We start from the raw sequence: 11,321 nt of genomic DNA on the forward strand, positions 1-11,321 counted from the left end.
GTGTGTGTGTGTGTGTGTGTGTGTGTGTGTAGGGGGGTGAGGGGCGTGATACACCATGAATAATTTTGTAGAGAAGACATAGGTTTGAATATTTAACAATATTTTCCCAACTGAATAAACTATATGTTTGTAACATTTGACAATGATAATACATATTTGTTCTCTTATCCAAAGTTTTTACAGTGTGTTTATAGGGCGGTAGAGTGATGTGAGGTAGGGCCTTTGTTTTTTGGCATCCTTTAGAAGGCAGCCTATTACGATCAAAGGTTTTCTTCTGCTAGTTTTTTTCCAAAGTGGGCGWAACTCCTACATTAGTTCCCAGGTGGTCTCCCATCCAAGTATTTACCAGGGAGGGGAAAGTGGGGTTTGAGCTACAATGAAGACTGAACTCCAGGAAGTAGCTTTGGGACTTTGTATGATCAAGCACTTATGGTACGTTCACACCAAACGCGTTTTGAGTTGCGGGAGCAGCTAGTTTACATGCAAAGTCTATGGTTGACACGCCTCTAGGGGTCTTGCGGCACGTCAGGTCCGTTTACTATGGYGCGCAAGGAATGCGGAAGGTGCAGCACAGCATTTTCCGTGCATGCGGTGAGACGTAAGCAGCCGATGCTCGAGTTCAAAAATCTGAGCTTTTGCCGCTCGACGCATCTTGACAACCAATCGGAGAGACTATTTTTTCCACGTGACGGTTTCCTGAATGTTACCCACTACATTGAAACAGACGGACAGGAGCTCTTTAGCTGAAATCGACCGTCTGTAGTCGATGTTCTGGCTGAAGATACTGTATCACCACTGATGCGKGTCAGCAGCTCGTTAAACTTACCACGGTGTTAAACTGGGCTAGGGACAAAAAATAGTCTGTCAGCTCGCAGCTCCTTGAGTGGCGAAACTAACTGAACAAACCACCTCGACATCATCTGGAGAATTACAGTATTTATCTGGTGTGCGCAACGTTTGCTTGCTCTTTAGTAAATACAGCAAAGCGCCATTTTCTTTATTTTATCTTTATTTCATCCGCCGAAGACAGACCGGAAAAAACCAAGATGCTCCTCCCTCTTCAGACGCGCATCTAGTCTCTGTCCTAATCTGAACATAAAGCRCGTCCAGCTGGAGGCAGTGGGCACTTTTTTGCTGCTCAAAAGGCATTTGGTGTGAACGTATCATTAGGCAGCTTCAAATGGCTACCACAAAAGATTCAAGGGCTCCTCAAACATGCATGAAAGAGTCAAAGCAACACWCTGGGCATGTTTTAGATGAAGGAGCATAATGTGGTAAGTGGTACTGAACTTATAGAGCGCTCTTCAAGTCCCTCCGGACCCCAAAGCGCTTTACACTAACAGGCATTTACCCATTCACACACTGATGATGGCAAACTACACTGTGGCCACAGCTGCCCTGGGGCACACTGACAGAGGTGGGGCTGCCATGCACTGGCGCCACCGGACCCACTGACCACTATCAGTGGGCAAAGTGGGTGAAGTGTCTTGCCCAAGGACACAATGACTGAGACAGCTGGACGGGGGATCGAACCAGCGACCTTCCGGTTCCAGGACGACTCCCCTAACCACTCTGCCACAGCCGCCCCCATAATATGATGCAAAGTTCAAAAAAGTTGATTTTGCACAATACCCCCCACCCTCCACACACACACACACACACACACACACACACGTACACACGCACGCACGCACGCACGCACGCACGCACACACCTAATACAAAGCCAGTCATGTTATTTTACATGTGAATACCCCCCTAAATACCTGCATTATGTCTGCTGCATGGTACGCCTGGTGCTGTACTTCTGCAGAAAGTGACTTTTTAGTAAAAAAAAAAAAAAGAAATCTTATATAGCGAAGCTATAAAGTCTGCTCATAAAATGCTCTTTTAACTAAAACAACTGAGAAGTAAGCTACATTTACTCTGATCCTACAGGGTTCATGAATCAGAGAAGGAATGAGGGGAATAAATGATAAAGGGTTGGGGGAAAAACATTCCAGGACCACAACTCGTGCAACTGCATCACATTTTTGTGGACCTGCAGCTGAAAATTTACCATTCCTCCATTATCCATCCCTACAGTCCAAAACACTGTTCAGAGCTCCAAGTTTAATATGTTGAATTATTGGAACACATTTAAAATCACATGAATCAAAGAAAACGCCTGCAAAGATACTGTAGCTCAAAAATAAACCATGCAATTTCCTAAGATGCTGTGCCCCTGGCTTTGAGTAATTCAAAATTAATTACCAAACTAATCAGCTTAAACCTTAAACAACTGCTAAAACCTGGTGGAATCAAATGACCTAATAATGAATTAGGTCACTTTTTTTTTTCATCACCGCTAGCTTTTATTACTACCAGCTAAAGATTAAAATAATGTCAGTCTCTTAGTTACACATAATTCAATGATGAAAATTAAATTATAATTTTATTTAAACATATATGTCAATTTTCACACAAAGTACTTAGTTTGACTAGAATACTACTTTTAACTTAAAGTAATTTAATGGAGTTATTCATGACCCGCTCTCCTACAGAGTTTTCTGAGTGAATTCTAAAGAAATGCAACACAGTGTAAAAACCGTGGTAAAGTTTTTCAAGCATTCAAATTTTGAATGAAGGAATTTTTGCTTTAAGACTTGCAGTCAACATTTGGCTGATTAAGCCTTGTATTTGCTTGGTATTGGCTGTCTTTGTGATACAAAATGAAAAGCTTTATTTAGAAATAGGCAAACATGCTGATCTGCATGCTGGCATTTAATATACACCAAAGAGCCCATGTGTGAATGTGTGTTTGGTTTCTGATTTTGACCTTTGGCTTTTTCTTGCATGTTCTGTGTAATACAAATCTTTTGATCCTAAACAACCTGAGAATGCATTTGTGGTTTAATCCTCTCAACTCAAATAATGCATCTTGGGACAAGTGATATCAACTGCATTTTGTTTTTACAATAAAGGTTCACAAGACCAAATAGAAAAGGCAGAACGAGACTTTTCAGTTTTTATTACTGCAATCTCTTTTTTGTTTGTTGTTCTTTTGACACATAAACCCACAAACACACAYGGTTTGATCTTACCTGTAAATCTTGTATCTTGTTGAAAACCCCTGCTGAAACCTCTCTCTGAACTCTGTGTACTCTGGACATCGGTGAAAGGGTCCTTTCTCCGACAGCAGCCAGTCCAGCTGCCCGCCACTCTGCCTCGTGTTGAAGCCCCATGCCGAGGAGCTGGATGGGGACGAGGCAGACGAGGATGAGGACGATGACGAGGACGCGGCGGATGACAGGGAACTGTGAAGCGTCTTTCCACTGTGTGCCCCACTGCCCAGTTGTTCAGCTCGAGCGGGCCATGGCAGCCACAGCAACACACAAGGCAACCATAGGAGCATCAAGGAGGATGCCGACCATCTAGCAAGGCTGGCGGAGCCATGGAAGCATTGCTCTTTTCTTATTGGCCAAGGAGTCGCCATGGTCCCGGTGATGATGTACTAGGGCACCTGGGACCGGCATTTCTTCTGACAGTCACCTCTCGTTGGCCTGAGGGAGACAAAAAGACAACCTGTTTTACCTAATGATTACACTGGCATTGATTTAAATAGTTTTGGTTGATGATGGTTTCCATATAATTAAATGGTAAAAAATGGATAAATGACAATTACTCTATTCATATCCATAACAACAGTGAGCTTCAGATCCACAGGAGTCACTGAAAAAGTGTAGAGGCATAGAGATTCTCAAGGTCAACTAAAAGCACCTCTGTTTTTTTAATGTTGTATCACTTAGTGCCATTAAAAATGGAAAAAAAAACTTGTTGATGCTCTGAAAACAAAGATCTTTGGTTCGCTATGACAGCATTGCGGTTCACCTTGGTACTGAAATAAGGTGATGGTATTTAAAAATTATGGCCGTATTAATCACGAGAGGTGATGTGCCAAATTTCCACAAGGCTGCTATGAAAACTAAGTCATCAACCCATAGGCTCTTTCAGAAGACACCTTATACTGTTACTGAGGCATGTTCTGACCACCTCGGTCCATTCAGAAGACAGAAGTGGACTGAGGCACCCCATCTGCCGCGACTCTTACCATCCATGTGGGGTAGTGACAGAAACGTTACTTGTCAACTTCGGCATAGTGCTGACTGCCAGCTTCCAGGATCACTCAGCTGCGGGTTTCTTAAATTAAACCATCATAGCTAGATTTATTTAGAATTTTAACTTTGTTTTTTATTGTTTTTTTTTTCCCTTGACTCCCATGAGCACCTTGCCTCAGAGGAGGAAATATTTGCAAACTTTATTGACACAGAGACTGGGTAAAAGTATGATAAAAGTATGCAGCAGTGCCAACACGACTGTGGTATAAGTCAGATTATTTTGAAACGTAAAACACTAAAAAGACCAACTTGGACGTATTTTGATTTGTGTGACACAACAAAGGGGCAAATATTCTGCCACTCCTGCTGCTCTCACAGCAGATAGAATAACAGCAGAAGCAGACGTTTCTCTATTAAGTATTAATTACACAACACACCACAGACCATAACCCCCTACCCCACTTCATAAATACTGTATACTGCGTATACTGCATGTACTGCGTATACTGCTGTAGATCAATAAACCTAACCCTAGGAATGAGCCCAGACAATAAAATGAACAAATTTGGAAATGTGAGTGATTTTTGCAAATGTGTTTGATTGACAAATGTGTGTTTTTGCTTTGCATCTGATGTCGTTTGGCTCATGCTTTTACATTTAACAAGCTATTTCTGTTTACCCAGCCAGGGAAATTAGCCAGAGCCTAATTTTAATGCGGTAAATCTTTTATCCAATGACATTAATGTTCTTCTGCATTCTGGACACATACATGAATAAACATCAATAAACACATAACACCATGAGTTTGCATTTTCTACAATGTACATTTCAATAAATAAAAACCCTTTGACAGATCAACTATACATTCAGGCAGACTAAATGATCAGGTTTAAAGCTCTTTGAAGGAGTAATTTTTTAATAAGAGCTAGATAGATTGATCAGCCAGCGATATTTAAAAAAAGTTGTAAAATACTTTTCAGCATTGCTCAGACGACTGATGTATCTTTTGGAAAGAAACAATTACAACGAAAAGAGGAAAAACACCTTTTAAATTGGTGTAGTGAGTGAATTTACTGGACGAATTACACTGATAAATAAACATGGACCGGGAGTGCAAGGTCCTCTGAAGCAGCGGAGGCTTTTGTAAAGATGCAAATGTGTTTTTGGCAAAGGTTCTTTTTTTCAATAAAGTGTACTTTCCTCTGACAGCTCTGTAAAACGGGGCATTAGTTGGAGCTGGAACACATTTTTCACTCGAAAACCAATATTCGGTATAGTTATTGAATGAAATTAAAAATTATAGTGTCATCAAAGCTGCAAAGATTTCCCATCTGCCAGACAAACAAATAACAGTAAATTATCTTTAAAGTAGTCAATTGAAATAGCAGCCAAAAGGAAGACAGGGACAGCTTTGTAGATTTAAAGAAGCTGGACATAAAGTGTAGTTTTGGAGAAGTTTTGGAGGGACTGAAACTTAGCTGGATTTTTCTGGCTTTTCCACTGGTTGAGATGGCACCAAAGTGACACTCATGGCAGCTTTTAGTTTTTATGATTTGCATGTTCAGACAAACATGCCATCATGCGTGTCAACAAATATGAGTCGATGTTAGCAGCGCGAGCCACACCACGGTTTGCATCCTAAATCAAATTCAACATCTCTTTCATTACACAACAAAGACAAACACAGACTGCACAAACACCATTTCTAAACTGATGCTTTAAAAAGAGTTTACCGAGCCCCTAGGAAAAGCTGAGACTTGCTCTTCATTTCAGTGTTAATGACTAGAAGGATTGCTGGGAGGAGTCTTCAGGGACAAATCAGCATTTCAGAGCAGATATGTAAAGTAGCAGACAAGATTCTTTAAGTGGATTGGGATCKCAAGTATTCCCTGTGTATCTTACAAACAAATTAGAGAATTAATTTCAGGTGGATAAATGCAGGCTCAAACATGAAAAAAAAAAACATCTCTCAGGGTGGAGCGTTTTTAATTTTCACCAGCCGCATCTTGAGACTACCGTGGTTTGGAAAGGCAATTTTTAAAGTCATCTGTCAAGRCTTTTTTCTTTTTTTTCTTTTCCTTTTTTATGCAGCTAAAAACCATGTGAGGTTGTGATGGAGGGGATGTTGATGCTGCAGTTTCATGTGCACTGCCCAGAGTTAAAAATAACTACATACTGTATTCAATGACAAAGTGCCTCTGTTCAAATACATTCTGTAATTACAAGTAATGTGTTAAATAACCCCTATCACTTGCATTATCTTGTGAACTTTCCACTAAACCACATTTATTTCTAAGCCTTGTTTGTAGAAACGCACTGATAACACAGATGAAAACATTTTGTAATGATTTGTTGAAAATACAGTAAGATTTACTAATAACAATTTCATAAATAATTATTATAATTTTTCATTTATACAAACTGCTATAAAGGATGAAAAGTTTTCTTAAATTCTGATTTACATGATAGCTGTGACCTATGCTGGCAAAATGAGTCAGAAGGAGAACAAACTACAATGCTGAAAACATAAAAATGTACTTCTTTTTGGTGATAATTGACTACTACTACTAATCACAGTACCTAAATAGGCTTTATTCTTCCTAATCAATTTTTAAAGTGTTGTAACAAGTAAATATCCTAAATATTAATTTTGTCCATCCATCAATCCATCCATTACTTTTACCTGCTTCATTCTTTCAGGGTCACAGAGGTCACTGGTGCACATATCCAGCAGTCACAGTGTGAAGTACAGGGTAAACCCTGGACAGGTTGCAAGTCCATCACTGTGCCACATACAGACAAACGAGACAGCCGTTCACTCTCTCACTCACACCAGGGATAATTCAGAGTTACCAGTTAGCCTAGCATTCTTGTTTTTGGTCTGTGGGAGGTAGTCATAGCACCTAGCAAAAACCCATGCAAATAGTTTATTTAGTTATTTTTAATTGACAGGTTGCTTTGCTCGCTGCCATAGCACAGGGAAATCCCTTGGTATGATGTSTGGCGTCAATGTGAAACGTGGGGATTCCTTTTGTAAACATATGGAAATCTTGATGGCATGACTCCAGCTTTCAAACCAGCACTTTCATAAACAACACTAGCTTGTGTATGGGGTATGTCCCATTGGAATAAGTGCCCAGGGCAGACACAGAACTCACTGGAGGGATTATATTTATCATCTCTGGAAACACTTTGGGAGAGAGAGAGTTGTCTGGGTTTCTCTTCTGGACCTGTTGCCTCAGCAAACTGATAACAAATACAGTATGTGTAGAAGATGGAGATAGAGACGATTAAAAAAATCTTTATCAAATATATATGTCAAATATGAAAAAAAGTTTTTATAAATCACTGAATAATTTATTTGTGAAAGGCTAAAGGGGTTTTCAAAGACTGAAAACTGAATATTGCTGTTATAATTATGCTACAATCAATTTTATCAGTTGAGTTTTTATTTAAATATATTTCTGATAAATTGTAGCCCCCTTTTTCAACAAACTTACAACACTGCTTGGAGAAAAAAAAGTCACTTTTCTTTTGCAGGAGTATGACACTGCTGGCGTTATTTGTTACAAAGTATGAAATGAATCCTTCTAAATGCAATTACCCTAATAATTGTGCATGAACTGTGCCATGGTTCTGATTGGGGATTTGCTGTTTTTAGCTTGTAAACACAATATCCAAATTGCATAAACCTGAAGTGTTTGAAAGTTAATTACACTTGGTAATTTAAACCAGAAAAGCATGACGACACTGAGCGGTTCACGTGAGTTTTCGACAAATTTCAGAAAGCTGTTTTCCCAGCATGCACAGAAAAACAAGTCAATTTCTTATTTACAAGTACACCAAAGTGCAAATGTCCATTTGTAAAACATGTGTTTTTGCATGTGTGAATGCATTAGGTGCCTGTAAAGATGGGTTTAATTTTTAATAGACTCAACAGTAATAAAATGAGCTCAATAATAGGGATGAAAGATTGTTTGTATTTTAAAAGATTCCTCTCATAAAAGTAAGCATTCAGGCTAACTTACGAATGTTCTTATCTGAGACTTTGCTGCTAATTATAAAATGCATAAAACCTTCAGTGAATGTCAGTGAGACAATAAGGGGAAATTGTGAATTTTTAGACTTGACATTTAATGTTCTTTTTGCATTATTCACACAGCCTTTGCCTATTTACCCTTCTCTCTAACCAAATCTGGGAGAGCGGAGAGGTGAGGTAGGAAGGTAGGGTCTTCAGAGCAGATATGCGGGATCCATACTGGAGGGAAGGGAGGGAGAGGGAGAACAGACAAGCAGGAGTGTAAGGGCATCCAGGTGGAATGGAAAAATCGACCACGTGTCACGCTTAAATAACATCCCAGAGACGACAGAGTAAAGCGAAGCAGAGACTTATGCTTATTGGATTTTTTTTTTCTTTTTCCCCCCATCACCTTCAACTGGGCTCAGCAGGAAAAGAGTTGAACTGGGTTTGAACAAGGCTAGAGAAGGCAAACRTGGAAAAAAATAGGAAATAGAAAAAAAGAGGGAAGGCTAGACAAGATAAATCAAAGGTCGTGTCTTAATTCAGGGGCTATTCCAATTCAAATGTGCCTACAGCCGACAAAGGCGAGAGACAAAACTTCAAAAACGCAGGCTAAATCTGAATATCCTGCGCTGCCAACAGCATCCCAGGACACAATGATCCATCAGCAAACTAAACAGTAAAAAAAATGGTAAAGGGTGTTCTTTTAATTTGAATAATACTGAAGTTTGTGAAGTCATACCTCCTGTTAAAAGACTTGTGAACACATGTTCCTGCTGAGGGCATGTGATTTAAAACCTAACATCTACGTAATAGGGTAGCACATTGTCACACAAAAATACATCATCTGAAGACTTGACCGTGTAAATTCACATCTATTGTATGCAGCCTACACAGACGGCCTACGGCCAACTTAGGATGTGGCGTACATAATGTGTGGCCTAACTGGACTGCAACCCCTGAATCTGGACCCAGCTAAAGACAACCACGTTGATAACAGAGTTTATATGTTGTTAAAAAGGCCCACATTTATGAAGCCAATAAGATCCTTTCTTCCTAAAGTTCCCACCCAGCTGCTGAGTGACCGAGCCAAACACTGAGGTGAACATAGTTTGACCTACTGACTCGTTCGAGTAAATCCTGCTCCTGTTGGAGAGAATTATGTGTAAAAGCCAGCGGTCAAGTTTTTTTTTCTCCCCGTCAGAAAATATTGTAATCTTCATTTTTCTGCACTACACAGAACAGCAGCAGATTCCGTGTGCTGCAATTACCAAAGCTGGGGATCTTTATTGGATCGGACCTACGTGTGTGTTTGGGGTTTTGTCCATAGATGTGTAGTGTAGATTCTCCAATTTGGTTCAGTATGTGCATATGCTGCCAAGCACCTGGGCCGGGCCCTGGGCAGAATTTAGAGCTGGTAGAGGTCCATCAGCATTAGGGGCCAGCTGTATTCGTAGACCCCATATGCTCACCACTAACCTTTTAGTGTTCTGTTATGCCAGTCAGCAGCAGTAGCGGACCAGCTGCACACCTGCTCCTGCTTCCCTCTTTAAATGCAGGCTTCGCTCGCTGCACACCGAGGGAATGGGGATAGGAGAGGTGGGAGTAGAGTGGAGGAGCGAGAGATGGACAGAGAGGGATTATTTCTAACAAAACAGGCTGACAGATTTAGACAAACGGGGAGGCTATGAGAAAAAAAGATAGAAAGTGAAAGCATGACGGAGACAAAGATGATCTAAATTTGGACGTGGTCTCAGTTTGCATACTGATAACAAAGAGTAACACATGAATGCCAATGTCTGCTTGGACGTTTACTGGGCTCCCAGTAATTCTGCGATGGCAAACGCATGCATTATAACCTGTTCTCGATTCCCTCCATGTTCACCCATTTTCAAAATACCTTTAAAGACTGATAAGGTTTTTTTTTTTTTCTTTGTTAGGGGTTAGGGTGAGGGTGGGGTAGGCTCTATGTCAAGTTTATAACCTTCACAAAGGCTACATTATACCTAATGGCCTGTGGACCTGATTCAGAAAATTCAGGTTGCTGAACATTATGGTCACAGAAAAACTTTATTTACAAATAGTAAGTTTGTTCATTCTTACGTTGAGTGGATCTCAAAAAGTAAAAATTGTCAAATAAAGGTCTATAATGGGGACAAAATGGGATTTAACAGGAAAAAAATAAATGTTTTCAACTAATTTGTATTTTCACCAAAACACAAGGCTGTGGAAATTAGGGGTACAGAGGTGATGCAGCACCACTGATGGATGTTGGAAAACATGCATGTCCAAATACATTCTTGATTAAAGATATGATTGAATGAAAACAATTAATAAAAGACAAATTTAGTATTGCATAGGTTTGAATTACAGTAATGTCTGTATACTGTTATTGCATAACTTTGAGGAAAATCTTATGGTGACTTAAGTGGGCAAACTAGCATTGGGTAATGATTGTAATTTTATAGATATTTATGTCCAAAATATATTTAGAAATTTAATTGCTTATAATTAGGGTTATGATATCATTACTTCACTCAAGGCTTACTTTTTCAACTGAAACACATTCCCTCAACTAAGCTTTTTTTTTACAAGACAGAATCTTTTTCATACAACTTTTTATTCTCATGATCTGTGTTTTTTTGTTAGTTTTGTGTGCAGTATTTTGTACTTTGATTATTTTTTGTATCCTTGTGTTCAGTTTCTGACTTGTGATATTTCCCATTTCCTGTGCCCATTTTCATCCATCCTCAGTTAGCTTCCTCACTGTTTGTTTTCCCAGTCAGCCTGCCTACTTCACCTTTTCCTTATTCTCCATCTGTCTCAGCTGTAGTCTATCTTCCACTTTTCCTTGTATATACATTTTTTCTTTGTCTTGTCATTTTCACAGTTCTGCATCACTGGTGTAATGCCACAGTCAGTTTTTCCCCTGTTTCTTACAGTGGCTACATGGTAAATCCATCTCATAGTGGTCAACAGTATGGACAACCCTGCTTTAAAGTCTCCAGGATCTCTGCGTCAGAGTCTCCAGGTCACCTACTAAATCTGAYACTTGCTTCATTCCATTTTTTTCTTCAATTGATGAACTTTTTTATGGTGTCATCTTTTTTTATTACGATAGAAGCTATCAAGAACTGTTTTTGGAATACAGAAAACCATGCAGAGCTTTTAAATTTGAATTAAAAGGTAGCCCTATATATATAT

The 11,321-nt window shown here is 39.6% G+C and overlaps 1 protein-coding gene across 1 annotated transcript in view; it reads right to left on the bottom strand.

Moving 5' to 3' along the window:
- The window catches only part of brinp2 (bone morphogenetic protein/retinoic acid inducible neural-specific 2), a gene marked incomplete at its 5' end in the record, with an annotated part of 239,201 nt that overhangs the window by 127,454 nt on the left and 100,426 nt on the right, over positions 1 to 11,321 (bottom strand). The window contains 1 exon segment of the mRNA XM_014004447.1: positions 3,083 to 3,541. Within this exon segment, the coding sequence (XP_013859901.1) occupies positions 3,083 to 3,474 (392 nt within the window).

Source organism: Austrofundulus limnaeus, unplaced genomic scaffold (genome assembly GCF_001266775.1).
Source record: "Austrofundulus limnaeus strain Quisiro unplaced genomic scaffold, Austrofundulus_limnaeus-1.0 Scaffold24, whole genome shotgun sequence".
NCBI lineage: Eukaryota > Metazoa > Chordata > Actinopteri > Cyprinodontiformes > Rivulidae > Austrofundulus > Austrofundulus limnaeus.